Consider the following 18,355-nt stretch of genomic DNA (forward strand, 5'->3'; position numbering starts at 1 on the left):
TATGATGACGAGAAAAAATACCGTGGCTGGCAAACCCGATGTTTTGCCCAGATCGTCCCAGCCTCCTCGATACTCGGCGAGAGCTGTCAGCCAGAACACCAGGACGCGCCAGCTAACTTATCGTAATGCTTGAATATGATGCGTCGAAGCTGCGGATCATTCTGCATGCGCGGATCTACGCTTTCCTTTGGTTTCGAGCTTTCTATCCCATGTGATTGTCCTCCTCTCCCTTCATAAATTGCTGTCTCTCTCGACTGACCATCGTCTTGTCCATCACAATCTTCTGCGCCTCGCCGCAGACGAAGAATACCGTCCTCTCTCTGTTTTCCTTTTTAGCTCCGCCTGTTGTACTTGATTCCTGAATCCAACCCTTGACATCATGCACAGCTCGGTACTGGTCTGCTTCGCTCTTGCCCTCACATCGTGCGCGGTTCCTCTCGCTCGACACAGTGCAAACAGTGCGATCCAACGCAAGAGTGTAGGATACGATGTTGTCAACGTTGGGGCCTTTCCAAACGCTCCCCAACGGCCAGTAGTAGAAACCGCCATCGAGACCGTGACCGTCCCCGGCGCTTCCCTGCAAACAGTGACGGTGACGCAAACCCCGACTCACTCGCCCTCTCCGTCGCCATTATGGGGTACCATTGTACACGGCAGCGCCTCCACCCTCCCAACACCAAGTGCAACACCAGTTACTCAGGCGGATACCATGCCTCGTGGTTTCACTGCCATGGACAGGCTGGCGCGTGCCTTTGGAAAGTCTATCAGCTCGCATTTCAAGCCTCACAGCAACGAGACCCTAACGACTTATTCCAAACTCAAAGCTCGTGGTGCGAATGGCACCGAGTATATGCCTCACTTCCTCCGTGGTCTGCTTAATTCGACCGAATCATGAAGCGTGGCCTTCAATATTAGAAGCTTGAATGGCGCATTTTTGAGGGATTGAGACAGCAGAGTACACTGGAAACGCACCGCGTGTACCAGATGTCTTCGATGTGATTCTACAATACTGGGGCATTTATCTTATGAAGAGTGAAGATTGATGGATTCAACGGCTAACGGCTGGCACGACATTTACGAGACTACCTAGGTAAATTCCGGGATTCCTCGACCACACATTCATATTTGGCGCTTTGATATTTCTGCTCAATAGATTGGATACTTTTATTGTACAGACTGGACGCAGAGTTTACCAAGGGTGCAAGTACTAGGTAGTCGTAATACCGTTACAAATACCGTGACGTACTGGCAGTCTGGTCGCATGTCCGCAGCAACTCCAGGTCGAGCTCCTTCAACCCCCCAACTCCTTCACTCCTCTTGTTTCTAGCTCATTGATGAACCTACTCCTTTCACTCATCGATGGAAATTGAACTTCCTCGAACCCCCCCCATCATAGCGTCCCTTCCTTCCTCAGCCCTATCTTCGTCTTTGCCAACCCAGCCGTTTACCGCCTAAACCAAGCCGCTGCAACGACCAGTTCTCCGCTATCAAGCCTCCTGTGCTGGATCAGATCACATAACCACCATGGCCACCTCCGTAGCCCCCTCCGAAGACCAGAGCCGCCTGCTGGAGGAGGCATTGGGGGTTGTGCGCCAACAGTCTGCTATGATGCGAAAATGCCTCGAGACTCCAGGGAAGTTAATGGATGCGCTCAAATGCGGGTGGGTTCGAGCCCTCAGGCAGCAGTTGATATGCGACGCCGATTTTGCGATTCCCCCTGCTGCCAATATGCCAGTAATAGTAACTGATACCATGTGTTTTTTCGAACTAGGTCTACCTTCGTCTCTGAGCTCCGAACACCAAGCTTAGGCCCGAAGCAATACTACGAGCTGTACATGGCTGTCTTCGATGCCCTACGACACCTTTCCGTGTACCTGAAAGAGAACCACCCCGTTAATCACCTTGCCGACTTGTACGAGCTGGTACAGTACGCGGGAAATATCATCCCCCGTCTCTACCTGATGATCACCGTCGGCACCGTGTACATGTCTGTGGAGGATGCTCCGGTCAAGGAAATCATGAAGGATATGATGGAAATGAGTCGGGGTGTTCAGCATCCAATTCGCGGACTCTTTCTAAGATACTACCTCTCCGGCCAGGCGAGGGATTACCTGCCCGAGGGAACCGGAGACGGCCCCGAGGGTAACATCCAGGACTCAATCAACTTCATTCTGACCAATTTCGTGGAGATGAATAAGCTTTGGGTCAGGCTTCAGCACCAGGGTCCATCCCGGGAGCGGGAGAAGCGCATGCAAGAGCGCCGAGAGCTGGAGTTGCTGGTTGGCAGTAACGTTGTTCGACTTAGCCAGTTGGTAGATCTGGATACGTACAAGTCTGGGATTCTGCAAGCGCTATTAGAACAGGTCGTACAGTGCCGGGACGTTCTGGCGCAGGAATATCTGCTTGAAGGTGAGGGGATCCGCCAGGCTTTGAGACATGCGACGTGCTAATCTAATATTCACAGTCATCACCAAGGTGTTCCCCGACGAGTTCCATCTCCATACACTCGATCTGTTACTATCTGCCATTGCGCGACTTAACCCGCACGTGGATCTGAAGAAGATTGTTATAGGACTGATGGATCGTCTGTCGTCTTACGCGGCTCGCGAGGCTGAGACATCTATCGACCTGGAGACTAAGAAACAACGTGAAGAGGAAGCCATGACGAAACTTCTTGAAAATCTTAAGCTCTCCGAGGAAGCCCAGCGAAAGCCGAAGGAAGATGCCGAGACAACCACCGCTCAGGAAAACGGTGTTGAGCAAACAACAGACGAGGCACAGGAGGTGACGAAAGCCGCCGATGAAGCGCCGACCGCGAACGGAGAAGACGACGCCGAGAAGCCCAGCGCACCCCAAGATGTTAGGTTGTACGACATTTTCTACGAACAAGTAGTCGGCCTCATTAAGTCCCGCAATCTACCGATTCCGGATACCATGGCACTGCTGGTTTCACTCGTCAACCTGGCGCTTAACACCTACCCTCAGCATTTGGAGTATGTTGACCAAGTCCTTCAGTTTGCTACCAAAGAAACCGCCCAGTATACCGACCATGCAGATTTACACGCTGCACCGACACAACAGAGCCTCCTGCACCTTCTAGTTGCTCCCCTCCACTCATACGTCTCGATATTCACAGCTTTAGCCTTGCCGCATTACATCCCACTCTTAACATCTCAATCATATCCCACACGACGCTCTGTTGCGGGCGAGATCGCTCGGAGCCTGCTAAAGAACCGGACCCTGATAACAACGACGGAAAATCTAGACCGTGTGCTACAGGCTCTGCGAGTTTTGATCAAGGAAGGGGCACAACAAGGCGGAGGATATCCTGGGTTGCAATCTCAACGACGAGGCGAATCGGACGAAGCGATAGAAGAACAAGGGTGGTTAGCGAGAATAGTTCATCTGTTGCAAGCTCCAGACAACGACACTCAACTCAAGGTAACAGAAACCCTTTCCGTTTCCCTCCGTTCTCTGTTGGCTAACTACGATCTAGCTGCTTCAAGCAGTTCGAAAAGGATATCTGGACGGCAACGAAAGAATACGATACACTTTCCCAGCCATCGTCAGCTCTTCAATCCGTCTGGCGCGGAAACTCAAATCCCGCGAGCATTACGATGATAACTGGCAATCACAATCTTCCGCACTCTACCGATTCTTGCATCAATGTGTCAACAATCTATACCAGCGCGTTAACCCAGGGTGTGCCGATCTCGCATTACGGTTATTCATAATGTGTGGTGAAGTAGCAGACCAAACTGGGTTTGAAGAGTTCAGCTACGAATTCTTTGCTCAGGCTTTCACAATCTATGAAGACTCAATCAGCGACTCGCGGGCCCAGTTCCAAGCTGTCTGTATCATCGCGGGGGCTCTCCACGGCACTCGAGGCTTCTCCAAAGAAAACTACGATACCCTCATCACCAAAGCCGCTCTACATGGAAGCAAGCTCCTAAAGAAACCCGACCAGTGCCGCGCAGTCTATCTCGCCAGTCACCTATGGTGGGTAATCGAGAACCCTCACCGCGGGGAAGAAGACCCCAAGGATGTACGTCCCTTTAACCCTCATTTACCCCAAATACGTGTTTTTCCTAACAAAGTTATTTCGATTTGCAGCTCTACCGCGACGGCAAACGCGTTCTCGAATGCCTCCAACGTGCCCTCCGCGTAGCTGACGCCTGCATGGATACCGCCGTCTCTGTCGAGCTCTTTGTGGAAATTTTAAATCGTTACGTATACTATTTCGACCAACAGAATGAGACCGTAACAATCAAGTATCTGAACGGTCTCATCGAACTTATCCACTCAAATCTCCAGACGGACCAGGATGAGCCGAATCCAGCGCTTGAGAATCCGAAAAGGCATTTCCAGCGGACGTTGGAGTATATCCGGTCTCGGGAGTTTGAAGGAGTCATTACGGATCCTAGATCCTAGATCCTAGCTCTGGAGGAGTGTCGCGGTTTTGTGCTCCCTGCTCTGGTGGATGAGGGATTTGGTTCCTCAATCTTGACATTGTATAGGTGTGGTCTTTGAACTTGTCGCTAAAGACTAGTGTGCTTGTAAGATTCCCTTTTCCTGCCTTTTTTCTCTCGCAGCCGTACCCGAGCCTGGAGGCCTTGTAGTGGCCCCTGAGTACTAGTCCTAGTAGTATATTAGCTGTATTATCATGTCCAGCTACATCCATGTTTTGGACCTTTAGCCTCATAAAACTACACTACGCTGTTGTTTGTTATTCATTTCTTTGCCTGTTCTCTGTTGAATTGGAGAGCCTCAATATTTGGAGCGTGAATCTCACAATGTAGTACAATACAATTTGATCAAGTTATCTTTCATCCTTTCCGTAAATTGCAAGTGCATTAACCATGACTCGGGGGGAGGAGCCGGCTGTTCTTTCCATCTTGAGTCTTAACATCATTTCACCTTCCTGATTTATTAAGCTTATTGACGAGGAGAGACCAGAAGGGGAAGGCACTATCTTCACCGGACCGCAGGCCGTGCACATGTTAATATCAGTTGCCACTAGGACTAGTACTATGATCACTAGCAGGAGAATTTGGACAGAAAAAGGCATAAAAAAACCGCGCGAGATCAAGAACCTCGACCATGCAATTCTGCTTCGTTGATTCAAAGGCCTCAGGGCGATGCATAGGCTCCATGAAAGAAAGAGAATTCGGAAAGTTCTCTTGGCGTAGTAAAGAATGGGGATAAAAGATACAAGGCATGACGACAAAAATCGCCATGTATGAGTAGAAAGCACAGGAGTAGGAAGGCGAACACGAAGAGCGCCATGAGGAGGCGGAAAAGACGACTTGGTGAACATCACGTACATGCATACAGTAGTAGGTACGAGTAGAACGGAGGACGGTGGGAAAAAAATATGGTGATGACGAAGATGAGAATTTCGGTAGGACATGACATGACGCTTCAACCCATAATAAGACCCTTGATTGCAGGAAGCTCTTCATCTCAGAATGTTGACCATGAAACCAGGGAAAAAAAGAATCTCCCAAGCTACCCCGGAACGCCTAGACTAGAAACCAGTGGGTGGAGAAAACGGTTGTCGGAGGACGGAGGCAGGGGGCGTCCCCCCACCCCCAAACGCTGGAATACTACTGCCAGGGATAGGGCTCCCGATTTCGCCGGGGGCGATGCCACCGCGTTGCGCGGAGGGCGCGCTGTTTGTATCTGGCTCGAACTTGACGAACTCACCAGTCTCGTTGCTTCGAGTCGAGAATGAACCACCTCCGTTTTGCGGGTTTCCTTCTGTATCGCAGATGTCGAGCATTTCCTTAAGAGGGATAGGGGGCTCATTCGACGGTTGCAGTTGCTCAACTTGGCGGAGAACTGCATTCGCTTCATGATAACCATCTGTGCCTTCAGAGGTGCTCATCATGCTGAGTTGCTTGCAAGCTTGAATCACCAGGAGTCGAATGGCGACAGGACGAGAAGTGTGAGCGCGATGATGGACGGTAGTACCAAAGGCATTATTATCTGGCCAACCGCTCCCTAACATCGTGTTAGTCAATATTGGTTCTTACACTGCGCTCAACTACTACTGACCAGGTAATATCCCCCATGTTCGGTCACTGGGGAAGGCAGAGGCCCCAGCCAGGGGGACCTGGGTACCCCATGGGTTACCTCCTACGGCGGGACTGATCGGGAAATTTCCATGCTTCGGTACTGTAATTTTGTCAATTCGTACGTAGAATCAAGAGGAGCGCTTGGACTCACCACTGAGGGGAGCCGGAAACAGCGAGGAGCCAGTAAAGCTGGCTCGTGCTGGACCTGGCATTGATGCGGCAGCGGTAGACCCTGGTAGAGACTGAGAAAGCTGAGACGATGTAAGCGTGACATCAGTATCATCAAGTAGAGCACTACTGCCCAATTGAGCACTAAGTTCGTCCATTTCCCTCAGGGTGCCGTGGTCTTGCTGAGTACTAGGTGGACGCTTGATTGGGCTAGGCCGCGAGATTGGGAACGGTTGAACATTTGTGTCAAGCGGAGATCGGTCGAAGGAGCCGGACGGCTGCCTGGAATGCCCATGTGGTAAAGCACCCGGCTGTGGTGTGAAAGCGCCGGGCAACGATGGCTGGGAATGGAAAGGCAGTCCAGGAGCTTCGAGAGGGAAGCCTCGACCGGGAGCCACGGGGCGCGCCCCGTTCATTCCCGGAGGTGCCGAAATCCCGTTAGGCGCCTGAAACCCTCGATGCTGATTGAGGAACGGGTTTGAATGCGGGGGGTATGTGGGTAGCTCATGACCCATTGGGGGTCGAGGGGCTACCCCAGGCAATCCCGGAGGGTTCGACGGCGAGAGCCCAGGAGGGTGCAGTCTCCCGAGGGGAGACATGGGTGTCGTGGGATAGGGATGGGGAAGCATGGGGTGATGGCCGGTAGCATGTTTCGAAATGACTGAGGACCCAGACGATTGCGATAGGGGAACGGATCTTGGTGACATCTGTGATGCCTCTGTACTGGCTGGTTGGGATCGTGGAGACGAGGAGTGAGATCCCTGCTGAGGGGATCGCCGTGCTCTGGCGGGAGTTGGAGCTTTGGGAACCACTGGCGTCGCGGACTGCAAGTGAGGTGGTGACCGCTGGTGCGCAGATGTTCCGGGCGTCGAGAGCGGGTTCGGCGGCATAGGAACGGACGTTCGCCTGCTATGCAAGTTACGTCTCTCTTGCTCCTCCAAATCTGCCTTTTCTCGTTCCTTTCTCGCCTGCTCCTCTCTCATCTTGCATTCTTGTTCCTGTTTCGCCTTCTGCTCCTTCAATTCACGTTCCTCGCGCTCCTTTCGGCGAGCCTCCTCTCGCCGTTTCTTCTCCTGCTCCTTCTGCTCGCGCTGCCTACGCTCAGCTTCCGCCTGTCTATCCCTCTCTTCTCGCAGACGTTTCTGTCTTTCAGCTTCTTTCCGAGCGCGCTCTTCATCCTGGGCTTTTCGTTCGGCCTCTCGCTTCTTCCGCTGCTCCTCCTTTTTTCTCCGCTGCTCCTCCATCTTTCTTTCCTGTTCAGCTTTAGCAGCAGCTTCCGCCGCAGCCCTCTCAGCATCCCGACGGGCCTTCTCCTCATCCTTGGCTAACTTCTGCATCTTCTTCTTGTCTTTCCGTTTCTGAGCTTCTCGAGCCTTCTTAGCGTTCCGTTGCTCGTTACGCGTTTCTTCCTCCAAGAGCTCCTCGATGAGCTTCTGTTGGCGTTGCTCAGCTACCTTCTCTCGATAAGCCGTGAGGACCCGTTGTTCGAACATCCTTGCTGCGAATATCTGAAACATGCGTCTGCCTTCTTCCATGCGTTGTTCTTCCGTCATTGCATCCTACCACTCGTCAGCCCTAACTCGCCACATAATTCGAAAAATAAAAGACAGACCATTTCATCCTCCTCGTAGTCTTCGTCCTCTTGACTATCATAGTCGTCGTCCTCGTCGTCGTCATAGTCTTCGTCGTCTAAAGGGCCATGATCATGACCACTATGGAGAGACTGATGTGCTGCGGCTATGCCGTATTGTGTATCCTCTTCACGTTGCATGCGGCGCTCCGCTAATTGTTCCATCATATCGATAAAGTGTTTTCCGTCATTTTTCAATAGGTCGTCTGCAACGGTGAGAATTCCATCTGAATATAGGGAAGGAGAGACAGAACGCAAAATCAGCCTAAGGTCCAGAAAACATGAAACCGACATATCAGAAGTATTACCTTTGACCGTTAGACTATTCCCGAATGCAAAAAAATCTGCACGGGCGGCACGCGTTTCTTCGTCCTCGGATTCAACGTCACTGTACGGCTCATCGTCCTCTTCATCTTCGTCGTAGTCGTCCTCCAAATCTTCGTTATCTTCGGGCAATTCGTGGACACAGCCTCTTGAATGGTGGAACTGGTCTTGAAAGTGGGTGTGATGGCTGGGTGGCCGGAGTGGCGGTTGGTACAGTCGGTGTGGGGGGACGATTGGCGGTCCTCTTTCAAATGTGCCTTGGGTATTGTTGGCATATTGTTCAAGCTCTTCATAGTAGGCGTCGTAAAGAACTTCAAGCTCTTCTTCGATTGCAGTCCGTTTCCTGCCACATACGGTACAGCTGCACGAGTGCTTCTGTTGCTCCTTCATCTTCTTCAGAACGGCATCCTTCTCTACCTTGACGAGCTGGCGCCGCTCCTCCTCGCCCAGTTCCAACCAGAAGGTCTTTATATTTTCTCTTTCTTCTTGCGTTGATGTATTCCATATGCTGCGTTCCTTGCTTGGCTTTGGGGAGGACCGGGAATCAAAGTGCGGAGGTATCGGTTGGGTAATAGCGTGGGACAGGGAGACGGAGGGGGTGGATAAAGGAGTAGAGCTCGCTTGGGATCCATTACGGCCTTTCTTCCCTTTCTTCTTTTTTGATTTCCGAGTCGCTGTTTGCTGTTCGTTGTGGCCTAGTTCAGAAGAATGTGGGAGCTCTTGAACGTCGCCTCTGCGCCCATTTAACACTTCCTCACTAGAATTATTGACGCCCAAGTCGCGCGGGTGGCTCTCGAGTGCGGCGTGACCGGAAACTTTGACGTCGACGCTTTCTGATTGTGCATGCCCGTTCGACGCCTGCCGTTCCGCCGCCAAACGAGCGGCCTTTTCCCGTCGCTTTTGCTTCTTTCGATTTACCGAAACGGGGTTCAGAGCTGGCATCGGAGAGTCACGAGAGTCGTCGAGTGTTGAGTTTTCGAGGTTTGTAGGATGTGTAGGGGCCGTTACTGGCACATGACTGGACATTGTGGAATTGAAGTTGGTCCGGGTGTGGCCTGAGCAGGAATCGAATCGTAAATTATTTTCGCAGGGAGAGACACGGACACCCTATGTCTCCAGGGTCAAATAAGACACCCCGAGATCTTTGTGAATTCAGGTGCCAGTGCAGTCTTGCAGCCCGCCCACAGGAGCTGCCGGGAGGAGGCGGAGCCAAACGGCTCAGAATCGACGGGGATAGAGAGGATCGGAGGAGCCTCTCAGCGAAAGACCAGAAGACAGCAAAAATCGAAAAGGCTCACCAGGACGGTCTCAGGGAGACTGGGCGAAAAGAACTTGAGAGGGAGATGCGATGGTGAGAGCGAAGCCCAAGTCCTGGAACTCGCGACTGAAAGAAAAGCGGCGTTCAAGTGGCTGGTGGGGAGCCAAGGTACAATGGGCGCTCGACAAATGGGGTGAAATGAGGGCGGAAAGAGGGGTGGAAATTGGCCAGGCGGCTCGACGAAACGGGCTAGGGGAAGGGAGGGAGGGCGGAGAGACGCGTTGAGGCTGACGAGAAGGTCGGAGAGGTCGAAGGTTCATGAATTGAACGTCTTGCAGAGCAGCAATCGAAGCGACGGGGACGAGACCCCTGGATAAACTGGATCTTAACGCCGCAAGTTGGGCTCTCGATGGCCCTGGGTGGTTGCCCTGCCGCTGGCCGCAAAGGACAGCCTTGATAGCCGCGCTATAAGCGAGCCCTCTCTTCGAGTCTTGGGCCATGGGCAGACGAGCTGAGACCATACAAGGAGCTGGATCCTGAATACTTGGATGGCACAATTACCCTATCCCTATAAAACAATAGAAAATCATCCTCCCCGATGATTGGTACTCTACGGAGCGCCAGGATCCCCCTTCTTGGTGATACTAGCCAGCCTTACCACTCACTGTGAGACCTCAGGCACAAAAATGGACTGACAGACAAGACAAGTCAGGCAACCAACGCGGACTGACCATCAAACGCCAGCTGGAGACAATGTTTCTGATCAGCAAAAGCGCAGCGTAATTTATGCCACTCAGTTCTATCCACGACAGCGCTGCACTGATTGCTTTGCTTTTGGTTCTCCGAAGCAGAATCCTCGACTCAAACTTCATAAATAGAACCAATTCCTCCAGAACTGAGACAAATATCTCACTCGAGCGCTGAAAAGTGGGTTCGATTCTACGAAAACGCGCGGTCAAGAATAGAACAAGCATAATTATAAAGTTGATTCCCGTCCTCGCCGTCTCTGGAGCGTCTTTAAAGTGTCTTCGATACCGTGGCTCGCAACGTCTTTGCCTGGTCGACCGCCTTCTAGAACGCTCCCAAAAGCGATCAAGTCGCTCTCCAGAGCCCATCCAGTGCAGCCCCAGCGGTTAGTCCGAGCTGTTAAGGGGAGGGGACTGATTTTCAAACTTCTCAGCTCGGCGTCTTTTCCCCTTCTTCCATCCGATCGGACTGCCTTCCCCGAAAGTCTCCTCGAATTCTCCTCTTCCCCCCGATCCCTCTTTCGGATCGAGTCGCGCTCATCTGAGGGCTACTGCCCGCGTGGTTTCTGCCTGTCATCTCCACCCTTGAACGGCATTCGACTCACCAACACCCATGCAAAATGGCCCAACAACAGAACGACAATGTGATGCGAAGGTAGTCCCCGACCTCTCTACGTGGCTCTTAAATTCCGTAAACTTGCCCTTGAGACTTTCTGACATATCAGCAATGTAGGAAGTTAGTGATCATTGGAGATGGTGCTTGTGGAAAGACGAGTTTACTAAGTGTCTTTACTCTGGGGTACTTCCCTACAGTGAGTATTCACCCAACCTGCCACGCTGATGAATTGGTTCTAATCGGTTTCTTCTAGCATTATGTCCGTCTACGTCCTCTCCAAGCATATCTACCCCCCGTCAATAACTAACTCGTGCGACAGGTCCCTACAGTATTTGAGAGCTACGTGACGGATTGCAGGGTAGATGGCCGGTCGGTCCAACTAGCACTGTGGGATACAGCAGGCCAAGAAGATTACGAGCGACTGCGCCCACTCGCCTACTCAAAAGCACACGTTATCCTGATTGGATTTGCGGTGGATACTCCGGATTCTCTAGAGAACGTCAAGATCAAGGTTTGTGGCTCCCTTTTTAAGACCTGCCAGTTCTAAGTGAGTTCTTGCACCAGTGGATTGAGGAAGCCAATGAGCGATGCCCCGGTGTACCAATCATCCTAGTCGGATTGAAGAAGGATCTCCGCGAGAACCCCGGTGCCATTGAGGAGATGCGGAAGAAGTCCCTTCGATTTGTAACTCCGAGGGAAGGGAATGATACAGCTACGCAGATCAAGGCGCGAAAATATCTAGAATGTTCGTCTTTGACCGGAGAAGGTGTCGATGACGTCTTCGAGGCTGCGACCCGCGCCGCCCTTCTTACCTTCGACAACCGGAAATCGTCGTGCTGCATTGTGCTGTGACGGAAGCAATGCATAACCCACTGTGATACACATACTTCTCCCCGTTCTTCCGATCTTGGTGGATACTAGATGGTTTATCTTTCCCCGCGTCGGGTGGTGGTATATTTGACCTGAAAACGGAGGGCTCCTGGATAAATATCGGTTGTTGTGATATATCTTGCATTCCTGGCGTTCGGTTGGCTTTCCTTTTCATTTCTTGACTTGCAGAGTCATATGTTACGCAGTCTACCACCCGCACTCCTTTGCTTTGCGATGATGTCTTTTCCCGGATACCCTCTTGGTGGCTTTCTACGGCCACTCCGAGTTCCCTCCTTTAGTTGAACCTGGTATCTTCAATCCTTGCATAGCTTTATCAATTCTCTTAAAAAACACTCCATCATCATTCAATCTTTCTATTATACATGATTAGAAACCTGGGTAAAATACAGAGACCCCTCTCTAATTCATCTCCTTACCCGCCGACCAAACATCCCACTACCTCCTCACCTCTGGCCTCGTCCACTCATGATTCCAACCTTCACCCGGCCCTTCGGTCTGCAACCGCCCATACTCGATAGGGAACATGTCCCTAAACACCCCCGTCTTGATCATACTCTTCCTAAACAGTTTTCCTCCATCCCCAGCACCCGTACGCAATTCTTCACACGCAGCGTTCATGGCTTGCCATTGCCGCTGGAGTTCGAGCTGGTTTGCGCGACGGCGGTTAGCCTGGTGGAGTTGCCAGGCACGGTGGATCGTCCAGTGGCGAAGATAGCGGTTTCGACTGAATCGGAGGGGCCGAGGTGTTAGGGGGTGGTGAAGGAAGTAGCGGATTAATGCTAGTAAAAACGTCTATTAGTACCAGTACAAATCTGCGGGTCTTGAGAGGGGGGAAGGAATTTCCGAGACGTACTAACTCTCTTATCAACCGGTGTAGCCGCCTTACGTTTGAGGAGGGGCCGGGTCGTCGAAAAGGTTGCTTTTGCTTCTTGTGTTCTTGGTGGAGACGGCTTCGATTTCGCAGGCTGGTTGAGAAGGGCTATGGTTGGGCGGAGGGTTGTTTGGGAGACGGGGATTTTGAAGACATTCGCTAGCGAGACAAGCACGGGAGACATGGATAGGGTCGGCATTGTGTATCAAACTTTTCCCCTTCAATTGGTGAGGTCAAGCTTGGATGAGATAGGTAACAGGGCGATGTTGAATTGGGTTTGGGGAGACTTTTTCGGCTGTCGGCGAAGCGCGCGCTAATCTAAGCGCGATCTTGAACACCAATATAAATCGCTTCGAATATTGGCGAATCTTTAGCTTCAATAAGTTACCTCAAGATCGGGCATATCCACCCCAAAAGACATCCAATTTACGGCCTATCGTCTTTACACATTGCAGGCTAGCCTCAAAAGGTTTCAACCAATTTCCCTTTCGTGCACAATGGTGGATTATTGATTGTGTCCCCTGCGAGCCCGGCCCGCTGGCCGGGTCGCTTCCGCCGAATCCATAGGAATAGTAGGTACATGTAATCACAGAAACGCCAAGAATGCATCATCACAGTTTCATGAAGGCAGGTAGAGCCTCGATTGAGAGAACATTGAGAAAGTTACCTAGCGCCTTGTTTCTTCGCCCGATCGTAATTCAACACTTTTCGTCTCCTATGCGTCTGTGCTAGCTTCCATCGGCAATACAATACCAACGCATCTTTCAGAAGCACAAACACACAACCTCCAACCACACTTCGGCCCCATCTACTTTGCAGAAGGCCGGGTCTCCCGCGTTCAAGTGGTGATGCCGTAGTCCACGACTGTGGCAGGACGTACTTGAGGAGTCCGCCCATGGATGCTGATATAGCTGGGAACGCAAGTGCTCCCAGCACAATATCCGCAAGGCTGCTTGTTTCGTGGACAAGATTGACGTCTCGTTGCCCGAGACCCAAAGCCTGACCATTGCCTCCACCAACCTGTTGCTGCTCTTGCTGCCCTCCTTGCTGTTGATGTCGTCCATCTCCCTCATCTAACCCAAGAACCTGTTGCGGTCCCGCCTCATCATTTCCCAGACCAACTTGGAACTCCAAGTCAAACTCCATCAAAATTTGTCCGTTATTTGCTGGAACTGGATCCGGCTCTGGATGCTCAGGCGGTGCATTATCATCGAATTCATTAATATCGGCCTGGCGTGGTTGTACCTCGGCGATCCACCTCCGCTCGAACTTGCCGAATAGTCGTTCATACAAAGCGCCATAAAAGCTCTTGATGTATGGTAGAGCTGCGAATGTCACCGCAGCACTAGGAGGCCAGAGGTCAAGGTCTGGTTCATGCCCGGGGTTATGCGTCGCAAAGAACAGCACGGGAATGGCAGGGAGGAGGCCCTCAGCATAGCGTGTCCGCGAGAAGATCAACACCAATGGGATGAGCGGTAACCCGAGATTCAGACCCGAATTCCACGTGCCATCTGCGGCTTCTTCCAAAATATGCTTCGCCTCTTCAGTTCCGAAGACAAAGTACATCGAATAGACTCCATGCGCACAGCATCCAGCCCAGACGGTGCCCGCCAGGGTGAACACCATTCCTGGAAGGACCAGCCTACCGGCTACCCGCTCAACTAATCTCACAATATCCACAATATAGCTTCGCGGACGGGTAACGATGATCTCAGTCTTGCACTGCGGGCATACCATTTTCGCGTTGCGGCCGTTGCGTTTCCGGGCCCGCGGATTTTCTAGGTCGGCAAGCCAATCAAGAAGGCAAGCTTCGTGGGCAGTCAGGGCACACGGGCAAGGTGATCGCCATTCGGAGTTGAGTGGGGTGTCTTCTGTCTCATCAGTATAACAGATCCAGCATTTCCGGGGCTCCTCTGTAGTATTCATGTTGTTCGATGGCGAGTTGACGGTTACCACGCTCTGAATGATTGATCTATTGTCGGTCTTTCCGCCATCACCGGCTTCAGACCTGTTCAGAACCACACTTTCATCCTCTCCTAAAGACTCATTCAACGGGAGTTGGTTGTCGTGGCTCTGGTTAGGCTGCGGTGTTAGGGTGGCGGAAGTCTCAGAGGACTGCGGTCTGCTTGAAGCCGACAACCTCGGAAGTGAGGCCATGGCCGTAGTTGGCGAGTTGTCTGTTCAAGAAAAGTATAGCACTCGTTTGAGGAATGAAAATTCGGACAGCATCCTGTGTCGAGATCGATATACCGATCGGCCGCCTCATGTATCGGCGACTGCGCAAAAGGTAATAACGGAAGGAGGTCGGAACCTTAGGCAAACAGAACAAAGAGGACGGGGGGAAAAGTTGGATTCCGCAATAATATACCAATCTCGCCAACCACTACAAATGCACGGTCGCTTGAGCTTGGGTAGAAATGGAAATGGGAAGGAATACCATTGAGTCGAGAAGAATGCCAAGAATTGCATGGATCATCGGATGCGAAGCGCGGCTTCCATCCACTTCGGGTGGTCCTTCTAACATCACGTGAGACGCGGGACGATGGCTACAGTGCAGTCAAAGAAGGAGAACACATGAGACCAAAGAGTCAACTAGAGATTACAAGCCGAAATATGCTCCCTGCGGGAGCCAGCAAGAGCATCGGTGCCCTTATAAAATGTCTTTTCACTTCCAAGATGCAAACGGTCGCAGCAGATCCTACAGCATTACAAACAGCCAACAGAATTATATACATGGCGGAACCGAGGCTCGGTGTTTCGCAACCAGAGCGCAACCAGTATGCAGAGGAATACCGGAAAGAAGGGAAACAAGGAGCACTCTGCGGGTGGTCAAATCGGTTCAGTATCATACGCAAAACCGCGTTCGATCCTCAAAGCTGCCTCCCACCCTTGGTCCCTTGTAGACGAACACATGGTGGGGTCGCTCGAGAATCGATACTTGCGCCGGTCCCGCCGAGGATTTTTTTTTAAGGTTCCGCGAACCTTTTAACATCACTGCTAGGCCCTGCTAGCGTGTGAAAATCCGCAGAAACGCCGTGAATATCAACAGAAATGATCAATGGCTACTCTTTTTGTGTCATTGCCCAATGAGCGGTCAATGGTGTCAAGCGGTATGAGCTGTGGGTCAGCAGTTGGTGCTGTTGGGATTCCTCTTCTTCATCAGCGCTTTCCTCTCACGGTCCTTGGCTATCAATCAACCAAAGTTAGCAGCAATCCAACTTTCCCTTCCGGCGGGGGTGGGTTTGGACATACCTTGGTCAAAAACGAGGAATTCATGTAAGCCGCTACCGCCGGGGACCATGGGCAGCACAGGCACCTTACGGTCGGTGAAGACCTCAAGCAAAGCAGGGCCATCACTCTCAATCAACCATTTCAGCTTGGCCTCCACATCTGACGGAGAGGTACACCGATCGGCAGCAACGCCCATAGCCTCAGCGAGACGCACAAAATCGGGGTTTTTCTGGTGAGTATGAGAGAAACGGTCTTCATAAAAGAGGTTCTGCCATTGGGTCACCATGCCCTGTTCTTCGTTGTTCAAGAGCAGGACTTTGATACCGATGTTGAACTGCGCGGCGGTCGTGAGTTCAGTAAGGGTCATGTTGAATGAGGCGTCACCATCAATATCGATGACTAGGCAGTCCGGACGGGCTACCTTGGCTCCAATGGCAGCCGGAAGACCGTATCCCATCGTACCGAGGCCTCCAGAGGTGACCATGGAGCGGGGACGGCGCCAGCGGAAGTGCTGAGCAGCCCACATTTGATGCTGGCCCACACCAGTGGTTATGATAGTGCGGTCCTTCATGTGCGCGGTGAGATCACTGAGTTTCCCAATCAGAGCTTGAGGCTTGATCGGACCTTCAGGCGTTTGTTGTTCGTAAAGGGAGAGGGGGAACCGAGACTTCCAGTCGTTGATCTGGGCGAACCATTCCGGCCGCTCTGTAACGGGCTGAACAAGGGGAAGGAGATGGCGGATATTCTCGGCGCAGTCACCTTCGACAGCCTCGTTGGCCTGAACCACCTTGTTGATGTTCTTGGGCATGATTTCAAAGTGAACAATTCCACCACGGTTCTCTGAAGCAGCTAGCTTAGCCTGAGGAGCGAATTTGGCAATGCTGCCGGTGACACGGTCATCGAAGCGCGCTCCGATAGCAATGATCAGGTCCGCTTCCTGCATTGCAAGGTTGGCGTAGGCAGATCCATGCATACCAAGCATGTGTAGTGCCTTCGGGTCAAGTTCGTCAAATCCACCTAGACCCTGCAGAGTTGTGGTGACGGGAATGCTAGCCTTGTCTGCTAGCTCTTTCAGAAGTTTAGGGCCATCGGGCTGAGCAAGAATACCCTGGCCAACGTAAAGAACCGGCTTCTGTGCAACGTTGACGAGACGAGCCACACGGCTGATGGTGCTCTGAAGCTGTCGCTCACTCAATTCCTTGGCTGCTAGGGTCGCGGCGCTCGGGCGGGAGGGAAGGGTGCTGGTCATGGGAATGGGTTTACGAAGAATACCGGCGGTAATATCCTTGGGGAGGTCGACGAGGACGGGTCCAGGCCGGCCACTGGTTGCGATTTCGAAGGCTTCTTGGATACGACGGGGAAGTTCGGCCACAGACTTGACCATGACATTCCACTTGGTGCACGCTCTGGAAATACCAACCACGTCGGCTTCTTGGAAAGAGTCGGTACCGATGGAAGTGGTAACGACCTGACCACAGAAGACAACCATAGGAGTTCCATCAGAAAGAGCATCCTGCATGGGTGTAATGACATTGGTAGCACCGGGACCAGATGTCACCAGGACGACACCTGGGAGCCCTGAAGCTCGCGCGTAGCCCTCTGCCATGTGCCCGGCACCCTGTTCATGTCGGGGGAGGATGAAGTCGAAGTGCTTTGAGTTATAGATTGCATCGAAGACAGGAAGAATAGCGCCACCAGGGTAACCGACTACCAAAAGAGGCATACAGTCAACACACGGTCTCTCCACCCCAAGACTAGAAACGGAAGGGGATCATGACTCACAGACGTGCTTCACCCCCAAGCGCAGCATCATCTCGTGGAAAATCTCTCCACCACTGAGGCCAACAAATCTACAATATGCGATGGGAAGTCAGCCCTGTTGCAAGAAATCCAGCAAAGCATTGTGGGGTTCCATACGAGTCATCCAGCTCGGGGAGCTGTCGATTTTGGAGAGGTGATACCTCATTGCGGGTCGGCTCTTGGTTGAAAGCAGGACTGGGTCTAGGTCTAGAAGTACTAAGGAGTTACGAGTACAGTTAGCGGGAGCAATTGTCGCAGTAGAGTTGCTGATAGGTCTGTGGAAGACAAGGAGGATAGTACTCACGAAGCAGTAGCTGTTGCTGTGCTCTGGCCGCGCTTCTGGGACGAAAAGCGGTGGGGCGTCGAGACCGTCGCAGAAGAAGTAAAGGGTCTTCGCCCGGGGGCGGGATACCTTTGGTGGTGCAAGGTGCGCAGGGCACTTTTTGACGGTCTTAGAGGCATCATCATTTTTGGTGATGGCTGCCAGGCCAAACGGGGGAGACAAGGGAGGGGGAAGAAGCTCAAAGAAAATGAGTCGTCCGGAGGAATGAGCAACAAAGTCCCTGAAGGCCGGCGGAGGAAAATTGACTGGAACTGAACTTTGAAGACTCACTCGAACAGACTGCCGAGTCGGGGGCCATTCACCCAGACATCTAACCATATTAGGATTAGTTTTTCATTGGTCAAAAAAATCTGCGGCATTTTATTGGCCCCCGCCTCGCCACCGCTCCGATCATCGGGAG

The 18,355-nt window shown here is 52.1% G+C and overlaps 7 protein-coding genes across 7 annotated transcripts; 3 read left to right on the plus strand and 4 right to left on the minus strand.

Moving 5' to 3' along the window:
* Positions 1-379: 379 nt before the first annotated feature.
* On the plus strand, positions 380-895 carry BJX67DRAFT_380107 (uncharacterized protein; the record flags this gene model as incomplete). The annotated part of the gene is made up of 1 exon (XM_071032722.1): positions 380-895. One exon carries the CDS (start codon positions 380-382, stop codon positions 893-895), a length of 516 nt encoding a protein of 171 aa, XP_070887276.1.
* A 745-nt stretch (positions 896-1,640) lies between these two features.
* On the plus strand, positions 1,641-4,583 carry BJX67DRAFT_350385 (vacuolar protein sorting-associated protein 35). The gene is made up of 4 exons (XM_071028815.1): positions 1,641-2,409; positions 2,465-3,441; positions 3,497-4,045; positions 4,114-4,583. Exons 1-4 carry the CDS (start codon positions 1,836-1,838, stop codon positions 4,429-4,431), a joined length of 2,418 nt encoding a protein of 805 aa, XP_070887277.1. The 5' UTR covers positions 1,641-1,835; the 3' UTR covers positions 4,432-4,583.
* An 823-nt stretch (positions 4,584-5,406) lies between these two features.
* Positions 5,407-9,366, minus strand: BJX67DRAFT_53255 (putative stress response protein Nst1). Its single transcript, XM_071035125.1, has 5 exons — positions 8,184-9,366; positions 7,858-8,102; positions 6,229-7,804; positions 6,058-6,177; positions 5,407-6,003 (listed from the first exon to the last, which is right to left on the minus strand). Exons 1-5 carry the CDS (start codon positions 9,223-9,225, stop codon positions 5,528-5,530), a joined length of 3,459 nt encoding a protein of 1,152 aa, XP_070887278.1. The 5' UTR covers positions 9,226-9,366; the 3' UTR covers positions 5,407-5,527.
* A 1,457-nt stretch (positions 9,367-10,823) lies between these two features.
* On the plus strand, positions 10,824-11,671 carry rho2 (putative Rho GTPase Rho 2; the record flags this gene model as incomplete). The annotated part of the gene is made up of 5 exons (XM_071031080.1): positions 10,824-10,858; positions 10,937-11,015; positions 11,073-11,078; positions 11,139-11,330; positions 11,384-11,671. The coding sequence occupies 5 exons, from the start codon at positions 10,824-10,826 to the stop codon at positions 11,669-11,671; spliced, it is 600 nt and encodes a 199-aa protein (XP_070887279.1).
* A 369-nt stretch (positions 11,672-12,040) lies between these two features.
* On the minus strand, positions 12,041-12,838 carry BJX67DRAFT_350393 (mitochondrial 54S ribosomal protein mL40). The gene is made up of 2 exons (XM_071028816.1): positions 12,564-12,838; positions 12,041-12,489 (listed from the first exon to the last, which is right to left on the minus strand). The coding sequence occupies exons 1-2, from the start codon at positions 12,778-12,780 to the stop codon at positions 12,146-12,148; spliced, it is 561 nt and encodes a 186-aa protein (XP_070887280.1). The 5' UTR covers positions 12,781-12,838; the 3' UTR covers positions 12,041-12,145.
* Positions 12,839-13,196: 358 nt separating this feature from the next.
* On the minus strand, positions 13,197-14,946 carry BJX67DRAFT_53340 (RING finger domain protein). Its single transcript, XM_071035126.1, has one exon. The coding sequence runs from the start codon at positions 14,736-14,738 to the stop codon at positions 13,245-13,247; it is 1,494 nt and encodes a 497-aa protein (XP_070887281.1). The 5' UTR covers positions 14,739-14,946; the 3' UTR covers positions 13,197-13,244.
* A 140-nt stretch (positions 14,947-15,086) lies between these two features.
* Positions 15,087-18,198, minus strand: BJX67DRAFT_350395 (acetolactate synthase catalytic subunit). The gene is made up of 5 exons (XM_071028817.1): positions 17,917-18,198; positions 17,730-17,828; positions 17,595-17,662; positions 15,834-17,519; positions 15,087-15,767 (listed from the first exon to the last, which is right to left on the minus strand). Exons 1-5 carry the CDS (start codon positions 18,078-18,080, stop codon positions 15,706-15,708), a joined length of 2,079 nt encoding a protein of 692 aa, XP_070887282.1. The 5' UTR covers positions 18,081-18,198; the 3' UTR covers positions 15,087-15,705.
* Between the last annotated feature and the right edge of the window lie 157 nt (positions 18,199-18,355).

Source organism: Aspergillus lucknowensis (assembly GCF_044049455.1).
Source record: "Aspergillus lucknowensis strain CBS 449.75 chromosome Unknown BJX67scaffold_14, whole genome shotgun sequence".
Taxonomy (NCBI): Eukaryota; Fungi; Ascomycota; class Eurotiomycetes; order Eurotiales; family Aspergillaceae; genus Aspergillus; species Aspergillus lucknowensis.

Bases quoted from the DNA above. Each gene is read 5' to 3' on its own strand.
- BJX67DRAFT_350385 (XM_071028815.1), top strand. From the start codon at position 1,836: ATGGCTGTCTTCGATGCCCTACGACACCTTTCCGTGTACCTGAAAGAG. The intron at 3,442-3,496 runs GTAACAGAAACC...ACTACGATCTAG, and splicing joins ACAACGACACTCAACTCAAG to CTGCTTCAAGCAGTTCGAAA. The intron at 4,046-4,113 runs GTACGTCCCTTT...TTCGATTTGCAG, and splicing joins GGGAAGAAGACCCCAAGGAT to CTCTACCGCGACGGCAAACG.
- BJX67DRAFT_350393 (XM_071028816.1), bottom strand. From the start codon at position 12,780: ATGCCGACCCTATCCATGTCTCCCGTGCTTGTCTCGCTAGCGAATGTC. The intron at 12,490-12,563 runs GTACGTCTCGGA...CGTTTTTACTAG, and splicing joins ACCGGTTGATAAGAGAGTTA to CATTAATCCGCTACTTCCTT.
- BJX67DRAFT_53255 (XM_071035125.1), bottom strand. From the start codon at position 9,225: ATGTCCAGTCATGTGCCAGTAACGGCCCCTACACATCCTACAAACCTC. The intron at 7,805-7,857 runs GTCTGTCTTTTA...GACGAGTGGTAG, and splicing joins ACTACGAGGAGGATGAAATG to GATGCAATGACGGAAGAACA. The intron at 6,178-6,228 runs GTGAGTCCAAGC...ACAAAATTACAG, and splicing joins GTTTCCGGCTCCCCTCAGTG to TACCGAAGCATGGAAATTTC.
- BJX67DRAFT_53340 (XM_071035126.1), bottom strand. From the start codon at position 14,738: ATGGCCTCACTTCCGAGGTTGTCGGCTTCAAGCAGACCGCAGTCCTCT.
- BJX67DRAFT_350395 (XM_071028817.1), bottom strand. From the start codon at position 18,080: ATGATGATGCCTCTAAGACCGTCAAAAAGTGCCCTGCGCACCTTGCAC. The intron at 17,829-17,916 runs GTGAGTACTATC...GTAACTCCTTAG, and splicing joins ACAGCAACAGCTACTGCTTC to TACTTCTAGACCTAGACCCA. The intron at 17,520-17,594 runs GTGAGTCATGAT...CTCTTTTGGTAG, and splicing joins CTTGGGGGTGAAGCACGTCT to TCGGTTACCCTGGTGGCGCT.